A 22,142-nucleotide genomic window follows, 5' to 3' on the forward strand; every position below is an offset into this window, starting at 1 on the left:
CATTGGAGTTTAACAAACGTCTACTGCTCAGGCATACTTTCACCTAGAGACTCCATTTAAACTTTAAACAGTAGACACAAGTCTTGTGTATTGTCGTATTACTCCACGTTTTGATAGGTCATATAGTTTTTGATCAATCCATGATCAATGACCATGATCATTTTTGGAGAAATTATTAGATTATAATGGGTGTGTATTGCACGGAATGTTCGTGTCAGAGTGGGTGACATCATCGGTTAGAGTGGGAGAGATGCCAGAAAAACTCCAGATTTTTTCTCTATCCAAACTCCAAACGGCCACAATTTACACTCTACACACATAATTTCCGGCACGTTTGTAGACGAGCTCATCCTCGATCTCTTAATCTGCTCAAAATATCAGAGTGACTTACAGAATTTAAACTCTGAGCCTCTAAGTGCGGCCACGTCTGTCCCTGCTCCTCATTGAGTCCAATACAAATATTTTCTGAGAGAAGCAGAACGGCCTGATGTTTTAAAACTGCCAGCGTCGCCAAAATATTTACTGTAGAAACACCAAATCGTACCGAAATTTTCAGTAAGTCCTTAGAGCAACGTTGATCTGTGTTTTGTTCTGATAGGAGTTACCGTTTTCTCACCCTAAGCCTAAATGTGAGACCGGTGCAGAGGCAGAAAATGGCTCTTTTTCTCCACGTTTCTGTCTGTCTCAGCCTGCGGGGGCCCCTATTGCCGTGGTAACCTCTTTGATCCTCAGGCCAGAGCTCGTTAACTTCATAAACAATCCACCTGGCGCTCGTTTAAATGTTTATAAACAGAGACACAGCTAAATCAGACTGACACAGGATGCAGCTACTAACTAACTATGTGTCAAGTCAGTCACACACACACACACACACAGACTCTAGAGCCAGCTTCATGTGATTACAGTCACACACACACACACACACACACACACACACACACACACCTTCATGTGATTAAAACACAGTTAACGTGCAACAGAATTTAAACTTAAACCATGATTTAATCTGGTTTTAAAGTTAAACCTTGTTGGTGTCAAATGCGTCAAATGCCTCTCGTGGGAGCAGCTGATAGATTCCCCCCCAGCTGAAAGCAGCCCACCCCACCAGCCAGAGGGTCCAGGACCATAGGGACTGCAGTGGAGGAAGGCTGCCTTAACACCCTGCACAATGGCACCCAGTACACAGAAGTTAGACAGGACCAGTCAGCCCATCACCTGGTCCGTTCAACAAATCAGTTTATGCTACTGTGATTTATGTAGCCTAGTTAAATACTACAGTAATCATCATAGTGTATTGGCAGGAAAGACCATTTAAATCTGTATCAAATATCGATTAATTAATTAATCCATAATTTGCATGTTGGTCTTGGTTAAGTACCACCTTGAAAAAAAAAACAATGTTTTGTTATTCAGTCATTCAATGGTATACTAAAATCCATGTGAAAAAAATGCTTCTCACTGTTCTCAGGTCAAATATTTATATGCGATTAAAATGCAATTAATTGCGATTAACTAATTACAAAGCCTCTAATTAATTAGATTAATTGTTTTAATTGAGTCCTGGCCCTATTACACAAGATAAACACACACACACACACACACACACACACAGTTAACCTAATGTGATTACAGCTCCTCCATATCAGTGCTTATAGAAAGATGATCATGTGTCTGTCTGATCAGCTCTGTCTTGACCTTAAGATCGTGGGTTTGATTCCCATGTTGACAGAGATGGCAAAATCGGCAGTAGCCCCGTGGCCCATTCAAAATTTCCCGAGAGGAAATTTTCTAGTTTAATTTATTGTTTATTTGCCGAGGACAATGCACATTAATGAACAATTTAGCGCCGTGGCGTCATGTAAGTGTGCCAGGTTTAGCTCAAAGCTAGCTTCCTTTATAGTTGGTCTGGGGTCGACTAATAAATATTTAAACTCATTAGGATTTTACTGTAAGATTTATGTTTTACATCAGCACTTACTTCTTGTGAACAACAAGACACTCAAAGACTCATTGGCAGGGTTGGGATCTCCTGACTTCTTTTATATTGATGTTATTAGCACCAGGTTTATACATTTTGTCCAACTTACACTGTGAGTGTTTGAATACATTCAATACAGACCAATACAATCAAGATGAATGCAGGTAACTCCAAAAGCTGTATTTTCTCTTTGACTGAACGATGATAAAAAAAAAAAATGTTAATGAACTCTGACTCAGTGGAAGACTGGGGGAAAGGCACCGGAGTTCACACAGAACATCATTGTCCCTTAAGACCATCATGGAGTATGATAATATTGTGTTCTATTTTCTGTTCATTAATGACATTTTGATCTCTAGATGGCATCGCTTATTCTTTTTACACCGTCCCTAAATCATCACTTTATCTATTTGTAGGTGTTGAGTTTTTTTTTCTATTCTAATGAACATTTTTATTAACAAACTCTTAACATAGATGATGAAGGAACATTTAAAACTCATTGTTGTGAGGGTGCACTGGTGCAGATGTAGCACCATGCTAGGCTAGTCCTGTTTTCTCTTCTTGATCAGTTTCCACAAACATAGCTTCATGCATTTCACTGTCAGAATGAAAACAACCAGAAGCACCGTAGCCAGCAGCGCTATTACATCCAGACACGAATATTGGATCCAGTTGAGGTCAACACCAGCAGATTTAAGATGCTTTGCTCCTTTGTGGCGCATCACATATTCTGTCCAGTACACTGACAGGTCGAGTGGCTCAACTGGCCGGTCTCTATGGAGAGTCGACAGCTTCTGCACATTCTCTTTATACCTGGAAACACAAACGACCAGGTGAGTTCATGAATACAACACTGACATATGAAAGAAGATCTCAAGCTGACAACCACGTTGGGAATGACCCTTTGACTCCTCACCTGATGTCATGTAGGACCTCATTCAGTCCCTGAAGGAGACTTTCTGTTGTGATGGAAAAAATGTCCAACGACACTCCTGCTCCTTTATTCACCAACCTCTCTGCATTGTCGAACTGATCCCCCCCCAGTGGCACCATCACCATGGGAACAGCGTGACACAGTCCCTCATAGAGACCGTGTGAGCCAGCATGAGTGATGAAAGCCCGAGCTCCAGAATGCGCTAACAAACAAGCATGCACAAAGTTAGTTAGGTTGTCAGTTCCTGCTAAATGTGACTGACTGTGACATGATACATGACGTAGACACACAGACCTAGCAGGTCGTTCTGAGGCACCCACGCCATCATCTTCACATTATCTGGAACATTGTCAGGAGCCTGCCCAGTGTATCTCCATATCACCTTTCAAAAGAAGGTCATTTAGAGGACACTTTGTTGTGTTTTATGACCAGTATTAATATTTATGTTTATACCGTATATGTTCCTTTACCTTCTGCGGAATCTGTCTGAAAGCCTCTAGGAAGATGGCCGTTGTCTCCTCTGGCATATCTGACACCATCGAGCCCAGAGTGAAGACCACAAACCCATGCTCTCCTGACACCCAGGACTCCAAATCCTGAAAAAAACACAAACCTGATGTAGAGGGCGATGCTAAAGTGATGGAGAGGTGAAATAAAACTAAAATGTTGATGGGTTTTCAGGTCAGAAACACTCGGAGCTGTTACCTCAGGCAGAGGATTTCTCACATTGCAGTTCATGCCACCAACAAGAACCATGTTTGGCATCAGAGGGCGTGGATATTCTAGTACCAAGTCAGTTCTATTGAAACACAGTATCACAAGATGTATTTAAATATGAGAAAAGAGACTTTTTAATAATGGTATATCATGAAAAAGTGTCAGTTGTGTGCTCTTCTCCCAAATATCAACCTTTGTACATGTTACCTCAGCAGCCAGATAGCAGAGTCTGACAGCAACTCAGCTACGCCCACATCCTCTCCCAGGAACTGATAGGCCATCTGATCAAAGCGCCAGTACAACAGTGTGGATAGTGGCAGCTCTAGTAACGCTACCTGTGGGTCAGAGGTATCACAGGATGTTTAACGAACAGCAAACATTAATACCTGATTTTAGTTTTATGTTTGAAATTTTAACCATGCTTACAGTGATGCCTTCAAAACATTCAGTACAGGTTTACAGGTCAGGTTTAACTGTGTCATTATGAACTACATAACTGGATGTGCAGTCAATTAGGGACACTGCCACCAAGGGCCTCTGATATGTTGGCTAAACTGAATGGCTGAGGTCAGTTTTATAGCGTTATGTTAAGTTAGTGCCCAATATCTCAGGAATACCCGATAACTTCTCCAGAGTGGGAAAAATAGGAGGGATTAGTTTGACCAACTCAGAATTGTGGTGAAGCGAATAATGTGCACATTGGTTGATACAATAACACATCCATCCTCCATATGCATCTGCCTGTATTGTCTACCTATAAATGCTCACCAAAGTGTTGACAACTCTCTGCTTGAAGCTCATTTTATCTGTGTATCCAATGAAATAGCGAGGCACATAAGAGGGAGGGGAGGGGCAGCCTGCAGATCTGAAGTCCAAGGAAAATGGAATACCTCTCAGCAAATTGACAGTGGGGATACCTGGAGGTGATTTAGCAGAGAGGTGAGAGGCAACGTACAGATGCACAAGCATGAAGATAATTGTGGTGTTAGAGAACTCACCTAATTTCCGAGCTATTATTGAACCTGTGGGAATCATGGGGTCTGTCAATATGGCATCAAAGCCCTGCAGAGTGAAAGAGAGAATGAGTTAGGGGAAAATAAAGGGGTCTCATTTTCTTAGTGGTAATAAATAACCTTCAGTGTTTCTTCCCCTTCATATAGGCTACTCATCTCATACAGAAGAAGGGAGGTACATCAGCTCACACTATCTGTCTCTGTCATGCTCATTTTTTCATCAGAAGTCATCAGTTAAGAGTAACAAGTACATTTACATCAGCAGCCTACGTTGAAATGCAGGCTACTGATGTGCATTTGAGATCTTTCAATTGTTGCTGCTTCCTATGGCTCTCTACAAAAAATGCATAACTACTGAACTTTATACTATGTATCTGACAGACAAGTGCGGCACAATATGGTGCAAACTAGGGCTGCAACTAACAACTTTTTAAATAGCCTAAGCAATTAATCGATTAATTTGATCAATCGATGAAAAAAAACCTTTGTTATTTTCCATCTCTTCAACATTACAGGTTTCATCTGGGCCCTAAACTGACTTTTCCACTGGTTGCGCTGCTGCACCAGTACATGATTTGCTCATACTTTTTATAAACAGACTCTGAGGCTTCCTTCCATCTCTTACTTATTGTGTACGAAACAAAAATAGATTATGTCCCTAGATTTCGATACAAGATACAATCATTCATGATGGTTGTAAAAACAGATTGATGTTTAAAAAAAAAAACTGTTCTCTGAATCATGACAAAGTTAGGCTACAAAGAGAAACACACAAAGAGCATTATGGTAAGCATAGCAACTCAAGAACAAAGTACAAGGTTGTTGTAGCCCATTATCATGTTGTGTTCAGTTTCTGTGTTCCCACTCACCTGCTTTGCCAGATGTGAGATGAGACTGTCGTTGAAGAGCAAACTCTCTATGGTGGTGTGGATAAACTCTGAAAATGTCAGAATCTGTGAGAATCGTTTCTGAATCCTCACCATGAATGACTTGTCATTAATGATGTCTTTGTGTGTGGACATCATAGAGTCGATATGAGCCTTGTCATAAGGTACAGGAAAGGTCACAATGTCGTAGTATTTCCCAGGACCCATCCGCATGTTGACCTCTGGAATCACCACGGTGACCCGGTGTCCACGGCGACCCATTTCTTGAGCAATGGCCTTAAGACTCATCCAATGACTCCCATCCATGGGTACCACCAGCAAGTTACCCAAGAAAGAAGAAGAAGTGTTGTCATTTGCAGGACTGGTGACTCCAGCCTCCTCTGTCTGTGTCTTCTCCTCTGGTCTGGACTTTTCTGTGGCAGACTGCCGTGGCTCAACACCATTCACCGCCATGTCCACATTCAGCAGCAGAAACACAAACACTGCTGCTTTCCACATTGTTCTACTTTCCTCGATGTCGACGCCTCACTGAACCCAACACAGCGAAAAAGTAGGGATAAAAATGGATCAAGGAAAATAACACCTACTCTGTGTTGTGAATGTAAACTTGGGCCGCTCCCTCTGGCTTGTTGAAATTCCTCTGTGAATTAGCAGCGTTGTGTGTGTGTGTGTGTGTGTGTGTGTGTGTGTTCAAAGTCCTGACTTTAACAAGACTGACTATCATGGCTCTCAGCAGCTGTAAGCCACAGATATGGGACTGTTTGTAGTTTAGTTACTGTTTGATCTAAGCTATCTACTGTCTGTGCAAAGATTAGTAGGCTAGCTACCAATTCTACATTAAGCTATCTCATATACTGACTGTCAGTGTATATCTATGAAGTTCTCTCTCTCTAAACATCACCTAGTCAAAACAGTAGTCAAAACAACAGTTTGTTCATGAGTCTAACAAAAATAGTTATCATATGTTAGAAAACCAGACTAACCTGAGCAAAAAGAAACAGAGTTAGCAGGACACAGCCACTTCTGTTGAGTCCTCATAAAGACTGAAAACTCAGGTGGAAAATCCGGAAATGCCTGCCCCCTGGGATGATCACCTGGCATTATACTGCCACCTACTGGTCAAACTGGAGAAGTTCTCAAAGGCAAGTTTTGTGAAAACAAAATAAATTTTCCACAAATGTGGGCACACATCAGTGGGCATCACACAAACACATGCCAAAACAAACCATCAACCGCCTTTTGCCTCATCTTTTGACTTGCCATAAACGTGCCATACCACCCTTCTATTTTATCCCGCTCTTTGCTCAATGTCTTGGTTAACCAGATATATGCCATAACTCAGCCATATATTGCTGGCACAGATCTTGTCTATTAAGCCTAACCATAATCATACCACATTTGAACCAAAGGGCCCAAAGCCAAAAGAAAGCCCAAAATGACAAAGGTATGCCAACACACACACACACACACACACACGGAGGAAATTGGTGAAAAGTTCAGTGGAGGAAACTAAGTGTGTTTTGAGACTGAAAAAAATCCATCCAAATTAAAAGTGACATCTCTGTGTGTAAAGCATGTGGTGATTAACTATGGAGCCCCCTAGGGGACATGGGAAAAAAAATTGATGGGTTAAAAAAAAAAGGATGAAGTTTCTCGAGATCCCGCAAAAGTTTCTTGAGATCTCGCAAACTTTTGTTACATCACAGACTGTCTGTGATGTAGCAATGCCATCAGGTTTTTGTGTGTGGACCATAGACTGTAAAAAAAAAATGGACGTAGACTTCCGGTCTGAAAAGTGAAGCCAACGCGGAAGTGACTTTACGTGCAATCCCAGCCGCATCCTGTAGGGGGTGGCTGCAGAAAGCCCTGGTTCCAATCCAATCCCATTCATTTTCAATCATGAAATACTCGCTCAATAATTTTTTTTCTCAACTGATAACGGTCTAAACAGCTAAAGTTCATCATCCTTAAAGCAGAAGTAAGTGATATATTTGTGTTAATATAAGTCTTAAATAGTTATATCTTCCGACAGCAATCACTTACATAGAGTGTTTGGACTGAAACACGGGTCTGTCAGTCCCTCTGCTCTGCTCTGAGCCGAGGAGAAAACATTTATCGTATCCTACAGTTTTTATCCAATGAGGAGAGAGAACGGCATGCAGGGCTGTGTGTGCAGCCAAGGGACGCCGTGAATGTGGCGACGTAGGGACGAGGACTGTTATGGTGCGTTCAAGGAAACTCGTATTTTTCCGACCGTGCAGTCGTACCAGTTCGATCTGGTACAAGTTCACCGGTCGGAAGTTACGAGTGGCCGTTATAGTGACTTTCACCGGTAAAACAGGTCGGAAAAACACGAGTGGGTTGCCTGGAACGCTACAAAGTCGTAAGTTGTGACTTGAAGCTGTAATTTACGATTTCAAAAGCCTGCCTGGAATGCAGCATTAGCGAAAACGACCGGACCACTTACTTCTGCTTTAAATATGACCTGGTGGTCCTTCTGAAAAAAAATCTATAATTATTTAGATATTAGTCCTTAAAGGTTGGTATAACTGACCAATCACCTTCCAGCACGGAATATGATTGACAGCCTGATGACTGAGACGTCACAGGTCAGACACAGTGGATCAGACACCGAGGATTAACACCGGAGGGGACCTCCCGTCGTTTGCGTATTACTGCTACATTACAATTTACTATTGCATTTTTCCGATTCGGAGTTTGGTTTTCCGCGTTCCGAGTGCAATTAAACGCAGCAAGCGCCGGGCCGGCTTGGATCATAACAAAGACAAATTCTGCATTTGCCCCACGGACACCCCACTACACTGTTTGCTATTTTCTTTGTAAATTTATTTATGGCTCCCCCCGACCTATCTTTTGCATATTTCAGCTTATTTTATGCCATTACTGCTGTATTTGCGATAATGCTCCTTTAAACCCCTGTAACCCCTGTGCACAGATCACATCAACATAAAAATATAGTAATGGGGATGAAACCAGAAGCAGCTGTGCATAAAGGACGCATCGCAGAGCGTCTCTCTCTCTCTCTCTTTTTTTCCGGAGATGAGCAATGCCGAATATATATTCACTCTCTGATGCTGTTTGTGGTTGGCTGAGAGAGATGTTAACTTGTTATTTTGCATCACGTTTTAATCTGTGTTAAATCAGGCAGGTTGAGTTCCATTTCACATGCCAACCGCCTTTGATCTGACATTTCATTATTGTTGATATAAGATAAATGTTGACAAAACCTTTGTACAACTTTTCAAATGAAAAAAAAAAGAAAATTCTGGTTGACTAGGGAGATATTCAACATAACACATTTTTTTTTGATGGGCGATTTTTGTTTGTTTGTGAAATATGGCATGCTCAGCCAAAAGTAAGGTTTAAATGAGACTTTACACAGTAGCACATACAATGGCAGATTTTCTTGAGTCATATGATGCATAATACTTACTACCTGAAAATATAAGCCCAAAATTGATTAAAATATAGCTAGCAGCACTATTTCCAGTACTGGATCGTGAGAAAAAAATATGTCCTCTACCTGTTTAAAACATCAGGTTTCATGCCGAGAAATCAGCCGTTTGTTGTAAAACCAGTAACCAGGTCATTACATTAAATATTGTGTAGTATCGGAGCCAGAGGTGACATTTTTGTGAAGTTGAGCTGAAGTGACTTGGCTGCTGGCGTGGCCATCATCATCATCATCATCATGGTGACACTGCTGTAGGAAACTTGATATTTGATCTCCCACTTAACAGGCCGCTCAGTCTGTTCATTTCCTCCAGTGCTGCCTCCCTCTGATTCACGGTGACTTGCATGTTGTTGTCCACAGAGACGTTGATGCCATAGCTGCCATTAAAAACTGCAGCACCGCCACCCAGTCGGCTACTGGACTGGTGTTGATATCGATGACCAGCTCCCCTCATCACCGTGCTGCCTGGTGCCAGATGTTGCTGTTTTACATGGGACCTCCCTGCTCACCTCGCAGTGCTACGACAACGTTAACCACTAATTAACACTTGTAGCTAGCTAATTTGTTTTTCTATACTTTCCTTTTCTTTTTTAAATTCCTTTTGATCTCTATTTCACTCACTTTTTATCTCTAAAGTCTGTCCATCACTTCTCTTTTATCTTGTTTGTGACAAGTAACAGATGTTCAGCTGCTCTGCTCCAGCTGTTTGGTAACTCGAGTCTCTCTGTTGTTACTTGTGTCTCAGCGGGAAGTCGGAGTCTCTCCAGTTCTTCTTGCACGTCTTCTCCCGTCTTCAGCTGAGCCATCTGCCTCTTTAAAGGCCACAGTGGGGTCAAAGGTCAATAGAGGGGGGGCAGAGGTCAGCGGGGTGTGCTGCTGTAGCAGGTCTGAGGTCTCAGACAGGACAAATGATGTCTTTATTTAAGCTCCAGTTTTTCTCTCTGTGTTGATCTGTGGCCTTGCACTCTGAGCTGCTAAATGTGAAAGTTGTGTCTCAACATTCATTTACAAGTATGGTAATAAAAAGCAAACGTCCTTGCTCCACCCTGGCTGCCTTGTAATAAACAGATACAGATAATACCCGCCCAAATATACAAGTTTCAAACATGTCATTCTTTATCTTCATCTGAACTGAATTCCTGGTTTAGTTTATGTCCACCTGAACCTCTGAAAATAAAAAAGAAGACAAGAAAGGACAACGATGTTGAAGGTAAAACTGATAAGCAGGATGAAACTGAGATAACGAAACAGAAATACATATTCATGATGCACATTTTTGTGTTTTTGGATCTTAGGCCAGCAATTTTTTTCAGACTATACTGTATATACGTGGTATAGCTTCATTTTAGAAGTCACAAGGCACTCATTAATTACAGAAACGGTATCCTCAGCATCAAGAAGAAGATCATTTACTGTCATGGCCAGGTTACACAAGAAAATCATAGTTTCTCCACCTTTAATTTTGGTCTTAGCCACTGGATTGCTGTATCCTTTTCAGTGGTATTTTATTTTATTGTGCTGTTGTGTGTTTATGATTTTTCACAAACAAATTGAGGCTTAAGGCAGATTTGAGCAAATTATTCACTAAAGTTTGTGCATAGGCCTATAGGCTATAGGTGTTTTTTTCTTGTGTATTTTTAAACCATATAGAGGTTGTATGAAAGAGAATGTGTTTAATATATGTCATGGAGATCATTATCTGTGCACTTTTGTACAATGTGGTGTGTCTGTAGGAGGTGGTATAGGTTATATGTTGTATTTGTCCTTGTGAATGGGCCTTTGCTATTTTTTGATTATATGTCCTATATGTTTTGTTCATTGTCTAAGTGGTCGTTCCCCCCCCCAGCGGTGAGTTGTAGTGTTGTGACGTTCACGAACGAACCGATTCTATTGAACGGCTCGTTAACATGAACGATGGGAACCGAGTCACAGCTGGGAACCGTTCTTTTTTTCTTTTTCTTTTTTTACGTCTCTGTGTGTTCATAACAGTCAATTGAAGCTGCTCCATTGTCTACGTAAGTGGCATGCAAACTCAGATATTAGTGGGATATCTAATTTTGTATTATTTTGTTCCAAATCTCACCCCATTATTTCCAAGATAAAATGAGTTACCACCAGGCTGGCTTCTTAAAACTTAATAAATATTTTTTTTAAATCAGTCAAATGAGCCAGTTTTTTGAACGGCTCTTTGAAAGGAACGGCTCACCAAGATCCGGCTCCCCTCAAAGAGCCATGAATCCCATCTCTAGTGAGTTGCACTTTCTCCTCCTCTCCGTCAGAGGGCGGTAGTATTTTTTATTGAAGCAGCTGTTCTGCTCTCTTTCTTTAAGTTTTTGGTTTTTGAGAGGAAGTTTTATAACAACACTGGTTACGCTCATGGATGTATTATAAGACCGCTTGACACTCAATGGTCACCCTCTTCTCTCCTCAGCAGCATGATTCACGGTTGATGCTTGATTGACTGAACCTCCAGCAGCGGGACGACAACATGGTGAACCTCGGTCTGACCAGAGTGGACGATTCACTGGCAGCGAAACACCCGGTGGGTTTCTGATGATCTCTGGAGGACACTGACAGTCAGACCAGCTGATACACACACACACACACACACACACACACACACACACACACACACACACACACACACACACACACACACACACACACACACACACACACGCTGACACTGACACTGACAGTATGGCAATGTGCAGTAGCCTATCTGAGGATCAGAGACTGTGATGTAGTAAAACCTCTTTTTAAATGTGTGTTTCAGGGTTTACAGAGTTATGCAGCCTGTCAGTCTCACGCCTTCATGAAGGGAACTGGGACTTTTATACTTGGTGAGTGATCATGCTCAGTTATTGTCCCAATTAAAGATTATTATCGACCTCACTATGAACTGCAGTCTGTTGTCATTTATTATTCTATCAATGATATCAGAAGTATCAGACTTGTAAGAATAACACATTGTATTGGATTATTTATGCATTATACCATCTTTCTCTCATTGTTTCTAATCAAACCAGCCTCTGATCTGACTGTGTGATGTGTGAATGTGATCAGACAGAGTACATTTTTCTGACATGAAAAAAGAAAATGAAGAAAAAATACAGAAAGAAAAATTATTCTGACAAATGTTAACCACAGGAGGGAGCTGTGCTCTTCTGGTATTCACTGTGTTTTCATAATACATTATGATGAACACTGAACTCAACACAGTGATGATGATCACAATTTTCAGGGCTGTAGTCATTAAAAACCTGATATGCATTATTTTAGTCTGTGTATAATAAATAATCCATGAGTACTTTTTGTTCATCTGATTTATGATTTTAGCTATTGTTTTATCTGTAGCCAAACAGATGTTGATAAAGGAAATGGAGATGTTGGATCCACATGATGAATATATACAAATCTGGAGCTCTTGTAAGATATTAAAGGAATGCACACTGATGTCGTTTAATGTCATGTCAAAGTTTTACTTTCAGCCTGCAGCCTGACTCCAAAGTGCAGTGGGTAATATATTAATCTGGCTGTTGTTGGGTGAAAAAATTTGATAAAATGAAATGATAAATGTGTTGTTTGTAGGTGCTGCCGGCCTGTATGCCCTTCAGATGGCTTTGCAGAAGAGGCGTCCTTATCCTCCTCAGTGGAGCCTGCTCATTTCAATAGGTGAGGGGTGAAGCTCCGGCTTTGGATGGATGCTAACAAGATAGAAATGAGACATGGGAGCTTTCTGTGCAGACTCTGTAAGCTCCCCTCTCCTCTCCTCTCTCTCCTCTCCGCTCTCTCAGTGGCGTCATCAGTGGGCAGTTATTCAGTGACTCGCTGGGAAACTCAGAAGTGCACAGACCTCTGGATGCTGCTGGAAAATAGACAAGTCCCTGACAGATCACCACCAGAGTGTGAGTACAGCAGACTTGCTCACTTCCCTTCATGGCTCACACTGAAAACATTATGAAATCTGGATTTTTTTTTCTCTTTTTGGATCACAATAAACTAAATAGTTTTGTCCTGGATCTTTTATTCGAAACAGATGTTTTACAACCACTGTTTCTTATGAACCCTAATGAAGACAGATGCAGGCGTTTTTGCTTAATATCCATCTTTCTCTCTTTTTGTTTCAGTGCCTAAACCAGAAGAATCAAAGGGACCTGAGAAAACAAAATATGGGGATGTAATGGAATGAACACGATTATACATTATACATGCAAATCTACTGTACACAGGAAATTTTGAAGAGTAAAATTTACTCAATTTGAGTAAAATTTTACTCCCAAAAAGATAGTATTTGGTCCCAGTCCAAAAAGAGTAAAATTTACTCTTGTCATAGAGTTAAATTTTCAGAGTTATTTCTACTCCATCTAGAGTTCATATTTTACTCCACAAGATTAAAATTTACTCTATTTAGCATAAAGTGAGAACAACTCCAACACCATTTCACTCAATACAGAGTTGTATTTTACTCTGTACAGTGTAGTAACTGCCTCATAATAGAGTTATAATTCTACTGTTAATAGAGTTGTATTTTACTCTGTACAGAGTAGTAACTGCCTCATAATAGAGATATAATTCTACTATTAATGGAGTTGTATTTTACTCTGTTCAGAGTAGTAACTGCCTCATAAGAGAGTTCTTTTTCTACTATTAATAGAGTTGTATTTTACTCTGTACAGAGTAGTAACTGCCTCAAAATAGAGGTCAAATTCTACTATGAATAGAGTTCTATTTCACTCAATAAAGAGTTGTATTTTACTCAATATTGATTTTAAAAATGATAACTCTGGATTAAAATGTTTGAAATAAAAAAGACCAGAAATGAATATTCAACAATGCACGACTTGTATTTTTCTTAAATGCATAACACATGAGCACCCATAATATACATGTCCATACCGTTTGGCCTTTGTAATATGACAGCATTGTATAATACATGAAAAATTCAAATGCCCTCAAAACCTGCAACAAAAATCTCCATGAATAAGACTCCATGGACAGAGTAATCAATATGAGGGGAAAAAAGTCGTTCATGGTGACAAATTCCCTATAATTCCATAAACAAATAGAATATTGCAAACAGGTATGCACACTATCACCACGCCATCAGCAGCTGCAGATAAGGCTGTAAAATATTGCAATAGCCATCAGCCCAGCCAAAACATTTAAGCCCAATTGGTGGGCCATCACAATTTGGACACAATGTGCTCTTTGAAATCGGGTGGATTAGATAAAAGAGGAGAAAATATAAATAAATTAAAATCCCCAGTGCAATAGTTACAGCTTAGCGATTCTTTTATCACAGGAAACAGTATGGAACAATAAATGAACTTGAATCATCATTGCTGTATGACATCTGCATATCAAATGCTTTGTAAAACAAAAGCTCTTTGACATCAACAACATGAGGTCCTTCTGCAGTACACACAACTTTAAATGCATAAAAATGCTCATCCATACACACTGTCCCAAGAACACATTCAACGGGTTCCACCCTTCCCCACTTCTCTGTGAAATACTGCCTTCTCTTAGTTTCAGAATTTAAGACACCAAAAGGATTTTAAATTTTTTCAAAGCACTGATCAATTTTACACTCAACCTCACTTTTGATAGGTTCCTGTAAAGATAGACACTGCTTCACAGATTCTTTTGCTTGATTATGGATATCATCAACAATCTCTTCCATTGAAGTAACCAAAGAGTTAATGATTGTTTCGCCTACACCTGCCACTTTAAGTTCAGCCACTGTTGCAGCACAGCTGTCTACAAGACTCTTATTAAGAAGGACTGGGTCAGAAGGGGCACTGTTTGATGGAAAGTCATCAGCAAAACTTTCGGCTAAATCTTCAGTTGAAGAGGGGCCTTCACCAGGATCATCACAAGGTTCATGTGCTTTAAGATGCTTTCGAAACCCAGAAAAAGTACCAAAGAAATTAGAACAACCAGGCTGACCACATTTCAGACGAAGTGTCTTTCCTGAACAAAGTCCATGGATCAACTTAAAGTGCTTGATTAGTGAATTGGCATTTGCCTGAGGACCTTTGCAAATAAAACAAAACATCAAATCAGTGCATCAAATCAGTGCCGCATCCGAGCTCTCATCTCTTTGACCCTGGGATTCACCTTGGTGGTAGCAGCATCAATCTGGTAAACAGCGGTTTGCAAGAAGTGGTAGACATTGGCCAGATCCCTGTTGTACGAGGTAGCGAAGACGAAATGAGCTTTGAAAAGCTCGTCAAAAGAGGCAAGAGAATCTGGTGACTGACACGGGATTGCATGTTTGTCAATCACAATGAAATATTTGTGTACGGCGCTCCTCTTGGTCCCCACAGCCAGTAGATAGGGTTGACGGCTCTCTGTGATGCTGTCCAGATGCCCCTCAACACTGGTCCCAGTCTGTGACAAGAAAACTTAATTAGTCTTGCTATTAAAATTAATCTGTTGCAGTTTAAGGCCCCATCATCACCACCAGAATCACTTATTGCCACAAAATGCAAGATGAACCATTACATTTCCAGTCTTATATTTTTTATAAGGCCGGGACTCGATTAAAAAAATGAATCTAATTAATTAGAGGCTTTGTAATTAATAATCAAAATTAATCACATTTTAATCACATATAAATATTTGACCTGAGAACAGTGAGAATACAGATTAAATGGTCTTTCCTGCCACTACACAATGATGATTACTGTATTTAACTACTTAAATCGATCAATAGCATAAACTGATATGTTGAACTCAGCCTGATGTAAGCATGAATAAAACTTGGTAGCCAATCACACAGGCAGCTCCATGTTGTCCCTGTGTGATGTTCAGGGACAGGTCAGGACAGTCTGAGGACAGACAGCTCTGAGGTTGAAGTTTATAATAATGAAATGCACCGTGAGATAGTGGCAGGTCATTAGCTACGTCTTGACCACATGTCAGCTGTTCAGCTGCAGCAGAGGAAACTCCGCTGTTGTCAGCTCCACCGCCATGAGCGCCATTTTTTTTTTTTAATTAAGCTTTTATTCTGCTAAATGTAAAAGAAATAAACATATTCGTATCAGCGTATCTGAGGCCGATGGTGATAGATCTGTGGGGAGCCAAATCAGATAAATATCACAGGGCACTCTCTGATTACAGATGAGCATGGTCATCACATGATTTCACAAGAGTATAGTTTTATGGTTTAATATTACAGACAGAACAGTGAGCCTTCTTAAACTTTAATTAAACTGTAACATTACCTTGATAAATTTCACAAGGTGTTCAATGGCTTGTCTGGCGGAGAGCTTTCCTGGTCTCTTGTTGCGGCCATGAGGTGATGGTGGCATGAGGTGGATAAGGAGCAAGATGGAGGACATCTCACTGTCCCATCCTGAAAATACAAGCAAATTCAGAAAGACATTTTTACTACAATGTTTATATTTTTGTTCCAAATCCATTTCCCTCTTCCATTATTATTATTATTTCTTTAATTCGAGTGTACCATCTTCCAGTTCTTCTGTTGTGGATTCAGCGTTATGAAGGAGATCTTCGAGGTCGCTTGTCTGGGTGAGGCCACGGCTTTGTTCAAGGACTTTCTGCCTGTAGTGAGTAGGCCACTTCTCCAGGAACTTTGCAGAGATGTCATCACCAAACATCAGACTGAAATCCTGCTCTATCTGCAGACAAGATGGAATACAGAAAACAACATGGCATACATTGTTAATAGGTACACCAGGGATGACCAGGGATGTGGTCTGTTTAAACTCATTTTTCATTTCAGCTCCATTTTAATGCAAGGCAGTTAAGAGTGATATACCAGTCCCGTGATGTCAAGAAATCTTGGAAAGGTGGTGAATATTTCAGAGGACTTCACTGGGTCATGAACCATTGCTTGGCGATGGGTGAAGGTCTGTCTCATCTTCTCCTTGATGATTGCTTCATCAGTTGTATGCTTCATCAGTGCAATGGCCTCACGACACTGGGTTTCTGTGGTTAGCTGGTTTTCCTTACTGAAGGGGGTTCTGTCACCAGAATCTGGACCACCTGTAACAGTGAACAATAAACAGTGACATGTAACAGTGAAACCACACACTGATGCAATACTTTCTTTACTTCTCAAAAAAGTTGAGCCACTTTCACCCCTTACACAGATGACCACTCATCTTTTTGCTAAACCCCCTGCGATGCCCACCACTGTAACAAAACAAGGACTATGCACATTAAAAATGAATTTAACATGTGAATGGGCTTTATGCACAGCTCCACTATTTCCTGAATCTAAGCCAGCTCCTTTATTTCCTGTCTTACATTATTGGACAAACTGATTAATCCAGGTATGTCTGACCTCACAACAATGATCAGGCACACCTGAATTCATCAGTTGGTCCAATAATGTAAGACAGGAAATAAAGGAATTGGCTGAAGTTCAGGAAGTAGTGGAGTGGTGCATAAAGCCCATTCTCATAAAAAAAAATCTAACTACACTCAAAATCATGTACCTGTCAGTGGCTGAGGGTTTCTTTTCTTTTGTCCTTCTGAGGCTTCTTTTTGAAGCGTTTTCACTCTCCATGCAAGAAATCCACTCCCATCTACTGGATTGTAATACTGCTCCTAAAAACCAAGAAAGTGTTTCATTTTTCCTCCTTAAAAAACTTAACACATGTCCTTGTCTGGAGAATTGCTAAAATCAAGATCAACCAGTCTAACATCTGCTGTGTTCAACTTGTTGAGGTTAGGAGAAAGGGTTAGCATACAGAAATGTTATTATTTAGTTGAAATCTCGCTCGTTTTTTGATCAATACCAGAAGTAATGAGTAAAGAGGTTACACTTGTTTTATGTACTTACATAGCCCAAAGTGCCCTGGGGATCGGCCAGGTATGGAAACAAGGCAGTGATGCCCTTTGCGTAGTCCTCTTTAACACGCCTTGAAGGACTTGTCCTACAGCACACACGCGCACGCACACGCACACACACACACACGAGATCCAATCAAAAGTAGTGCTATGCCGATGCCTTCAGCACTTGGTCTGCACCAAATAAAACCATAAATGTTAGGGTCGGATATTAATTACATAACATACCCATGTTCACTCGCCATGTGTGCAACCAATATCTTCACCATGTCACGTCTTCTGGAATCTGTTAGGCTTTTTTTCCGAGCATACTCTGCAAGGATCCTCTCTCCTCCAGGTTTCTCCCTCAGAATGTTTTCAATGTTCTAAGTGTGAGAGGAAAAAAAGGTGAGGGACACAGGGATTTGGTGCCCCATTACATTTACAGTGACAAAAATGTAAACCATGCCCCATACTGCTCTGCAAATTTACTTGGCCATTTCCCCCCCTTACCCTTTTTATCAGAATCACCATCTTGATCTTGATCTCTCCATCTGCAAAGCTTACTACCTGAGCGAGACGAGTCACGTCGGCTCTGTTTCTTTGGGCAGGACTAGGCTGCAAAATGATGGTGTCATCAGAGTCCCCTTCATTATCTGCACCAGAGCTGAGAAAGGAGCTGTTGCTGCTGGCAATGGAGTGGCTTGTAGAGGGGCTCACTGAATCTAGCATGTTGACATAACAGGTGTGATAATAATAACATGTCATTAGCAAGAAGGGATCATCTGTAATAAGAATAATGTAAAAGATCGCAATAGATTAGGATGGATCCACACACCAAGCTAGTTATTCCTCAGATCCTTTCTTAAGTGTCTGAAAAGGCATGTTTATTCAAAATGTGATGCAACGTGGATAAGTCTCTCTTTACTATGTTGCATTACAAGGTTAGCCAGGACTGCATGGATTACTGTATAAGACTCCCAAGTTAACAAGTGACTCACCCTCAAAATCTGAGCCCGTGGGCAAACAGACCTCAAGCACACCCAGGTCTGGTTTCGTTACAAGAAACGCAAACGCATCCTCGTCAACTTCAGTGTTCAAATCATCATAGACTTTTAAGTCCAAGGTAGGAATTTCAAATTTCTTGGAAACTGTGAAGACAAAACAATATTGCACAAGATTGACATTCTGTTGTGCCATTAATCTTATTTTTATTATAAAAGGTCATACATCTGTGTCACTTTAGATCTGAACCACTTAAAAACAACGATTTTATACTTTAGCAATAAAAAAATAAATATTCAAGATTGCAGACCTGCAAGCTCATAGCACAAGTGCCGCGCTATGAGCTTGTAGATCTGCCTTTAATTTTTTTTTTTAATCATGAAGATTTTTGCAAATTTTTGAATATACTTTTACAGCAAACATTTCTAACTCAAATCATTCTTTTTCGCAGGGTACACGAAACAACATTTAGAGATGGGGGTCCAAAATCAAATAAATATACTTCCAAGGGTCCTTGACAATAATAACAATAATAATAATAATAATAATAATAATAATAAATGTAAGACAGCATCACTAATTTAAACATGACACTCAGTAGGTTGTGCAATTTGTTTCACTCACCACACTCCAAAAATGATTTGAAGGTCAGTTGCCCTTCATAACAAATGTATTTCTGGCGGTCTCGGTATTTCACTCTTACAGCCTGCATCCTTTATGGGAAATAAAAAAAATAAGACAGTTACTAAGATAATATAGAGCACCACAATTCATGCATTGAATGCTACAATTAGCTTAAGTATTACAAAAGCCCTATCTACAGGTAGGCTTGATACCACTCTGCATTTGCATCTAATTAAAACTCTTAAGTGTTTTGAAGCTACATGTGAAGCCAGATAAACTACTAACAGCAAATAAATACATTTTGTCAACATTTATCTTATCTCAACAATAATAGATGATGACTTTGGCTCACATAAAAGTGTTATATAGCTATAATTGGAAAATAGACAATGTATTGATAAATGGAAGACCAGAAGGCAACAAAAACAAAATATGGGACTTGTAATGGAAATCTATGTGCAGGCAGAGATCAGAGATGGTGTTTTAAATAACCATGCTAGCGTTTCACCAGCTCTCATCTCTGCCAGTCAGCCTCTCAAACTGCACGTAGACACACGTGAGAATTTCTTTTTTTTTTTTCTTCCTGTTTGAGACTGTGGCGGGCCCAAACGAGGAAACACTGACGTGATTACATACACACACTGTCACACAGGCACCACTCAAATATGCTCGGAAAGCGGAAGATCCCGCGATTCAAATGATCTAGTCTTTTTCACAAACGGTTCAGAAATTAATTCATGTTTTTGAAAAAGCTGTCCGAACATGTCTTCGAGGATACGCTCCTTAACTGACTCAATTCAGAGTAAAATACACATGCTTGCTAACCAAACAGCAGGTGAAAACGGCCCACATTAAAAAAACACTATAGCTAACCAAAGAGCAATTAAAACGGTCGGTGTAAGTTAAATGCCTCAATTCAGAGTAAAACACACGTGCTTTGCTAACGGTCCACATGTCGGGTAGCTAACGTAACAGAAGAACAATTAAAACGGTCGGTGTAAATGCCTCAATTCAGAGTAAAATACACGTGCTTGCTAACAGTCCACATGTCGGTTAGCTAACCGAAGAGCAATTAAAACAGTCGGTGTTGTAAATGCCTCAATTCAGAGTAAAATACACGTGCTTGCGGTCCACACACAAAAACCCACTTAGTAACCGAAAAACAAGTCTGGTAAAACGTCATGACTCGTGAAACACACATGCTTGCTAACCGAACAGCAGAGAAAACAGTCCACACATACTAGACTGGTCCATAAAAAAAAAAATCAAACACACTTGCTAACCTAGGCACAACTCAATTCAGAGTAAACCTTCGATAAAATGGTCAGTAAAAATTAAGCTCAATAAAACACACACGTGGTAAATTAAGCTAACAAGAGTGAGGCTCGGTTTAAATTCACATTTAACATTATAGTTTGTGTTGAAACTAACGTTAGCATCGACATTTGCAGTGTGTGAGACCCACACACTCGCCAGCTGCAATGTTACTCACAAATTACCTTTAAAGTAAGCCAACAAAAATTCTGCTGACATTTTATCTGAAATAAAATCGATTTCAGTACTTTGCTGACTTACCTGGCTTACCGCCGTCCACCACTGCCGTTCACCTCGACCTTCCACTGCTGGGATAGAAAATGGCGGCAGAAACGAAACCTAAGAAAAATTAGTGGGCGTGTTCTTGAAATTACTCCAATAGGATTTACTCTATTTTTTTCCTCCTACTCTAGTGGCCATTGGAAATAATTACTATCCAAAATGAATAAAAAATACTCTTTTAGAGTAAAATAATGGTAACTCTGAGAAAATTACTCTCTCATTTTTCCTGTGTATGTACATATTTTCAGAAACCATCCTCTGCTGAAGATTTCCAGATAGGCTGTTTTTTTTAAAACCATCTCTATTTATATCTTCAATACTACACATGAATAAAAGTGTCATTTTTTTTCAGTTTAAGAGTCTCTAGAGCTTTTGGAGTTTCATAACGGCATTAACACAGATGAGTTTCCTGAATCAGAGGTCAGGAATTAGTTTGGGTTATTATGAGGAATCAGATGTTAAGCTTATGATCTGGCACTATCATGTGGACATGTTGGTTTGACAGGAGAAATAACGCTGCACTGCCAAAACCAGACATCAGCTCTGTGCCTCGGACCTTCGTTGGTCAATCAGTCCAGTAACGACCAATTACTGTCTTCAGGCTGATGGTCTAAATTACACATTGTCCATCATGTTTGCCTTTGGCTACTGAAAGCAAATCCTGTTGGACAGATTTGTCCTTTGAAATAAATAAATAGACAAAATATTATCAGCTGTTAAATAAAAGTCTCAGGGCAGCAGTGTAATCCACGTGAAACCATTCACTGTTGCTGATTTCAGCCGCTGCATGTTTATTCACCCGTCCTCAGTGCAGCCAGGCTTTAATGAACCGTGTATTATCTTAACGTGAGTAAAGATTAATCTGACATGGATGTCGTACAATGTTTGCATCCGGGGAAAATGCACATTGAAAAATGCACGTGAGAGTAAGTGGTTGATTTAGTAGTAACTGCTGCATGAGCAAGAGACCAGAAGAGAAATGTAGAAGTTGTTGCAAACTCAATATTTGCATTTTTTTATGATGATATTGTCAGTCATGAAATTGTCAGCTTCAGAAAATTAAAGATATCTGAAGTAAAACTGACACTTTTATCATTTCAACTGCATT

At 40.2% G+C, this 22,142-nt stretch overlaps 3 protein-coding genes across 4 annotated transcripts; 1 reads left to right on the forward strand and 2 right to left on the reverse strand.

Moving 5' to 3' along the window:
- Positions 1 to 2,255: 2,255 nt before the first annotated feature.
- On the reverse strand, positions 2,256 to 6,244 carry LOC146977265 (UDP-glucuronosyltransferase 1A1-like). The gene is made up of 9 exons (XM_085793360.1): positions 5,512 to 6,244; positions 4,628 to 4,691; positions 4,398 to 4,546; positions 3,837 to 3,964; positions 3,618 to 3,711; positions 3,383 to 3,508; positions 3,207 to 3,294; positions 2,895 to 3,114; positions 2,256 to 2,791 (listed from the first exon to the last, which is right to left on the reverse strand). Exons 1-9 carry the CDS (start codon positions 6,025 to 6,027, stop codon positions 2,521 to 2,523), a joined length of 1,656 nt encoding a protein of 551 aa, XP_085649486.1. The 5' UTR covers positions 6,028 to 6,244; the 3' UTR covers positions 2,256 to 2,520.
- Positions 6,245 to 11,345: 5,101 nt separating this feature from the next.
- Positions 11,346 to 21,382, forward strand: tmem141 (transmembrane protein 141). The gene is made up of 6 exons (XM_085792408.1): positions 11,346 to 11,546; positions 11,781 to 11,847; positions 12,596 to 12,679; positions 12,802 to 12,912; positions 13,135 to 13,227; positions 21,264 to 21,382. The coding sequence occupies exons 1-5, from the start codon at positions 11,493 to 11,495 to the stop codon at positions 13,194 to 13,196; spliced, it is 378 nt and encodes a 125-aa protein (XP_085648534.1). The 5' UTR covers positions 11,346 to 11,492; the 3' UTR covers positions 13,197 to 13,227; positions 21,264 to 21,382.
- Positions 14,460 to 21,176, reverse strand: LOC146977267 (uncharacterized). Of its 2 annotated transcripts, XM_085792406.1 has the most exons (11): positions 21,014 to 21,176; positions 19,439 to 19,527; positions 18,811 to 18,960; positions 18,323 to 18,534; positions 18,059 to 18,195; positions 17,823 to 17,916; positions 17,476 to 17,587; positions 16,794 to 17,020; positions 16,479 to 16,653; positions 16,237 to 16,367; positions 14,460 to 15,400 (listed from the first exon to the last, which is right to left on the reverse strand). In XM_085792406.1, exons 2-11 carry the CDS (start codon positions 19,524 to 19,526, stop codon positions 15,083 to 15,085), a joined length of 1,644 nt encoding a protein of 547 aa, XP_085648532.1. In that variant the 5' UTR covers position 19,527; positions 21,014 to 21,176; the 3' UTR covers positions 14,460 to 15,082. The 2 variants fall into 2 exon arrangements, with proteins under 2 accessions (XP_085648532.1, XP_085648533.1); XM_085792407.1 differs by lacking the exons at positions 18,323 to 18,534; positions 18,811 to 18,960; positions 19,439 to 19,527; positions 21,014 to 21,176 and having other exon boundaries at positions 18,059 to 18,230.
- Positions 21,383 to 22,142: the final 760 nt, after the last annotated feature.

This window comes from Trachurus japonicus, chromosome 12 (assembly GCF_045865225.1).
Source record: "Trachurus japonicus isolate A0001 chromosome 12, Traja_1.0".
Classification (NCBI taxonomy): Eukaryota; Metazoa; Chordata; class Actinopteri; order Carangiformes; family Carangidae; genus Trachurus; species Trachurus japonicus.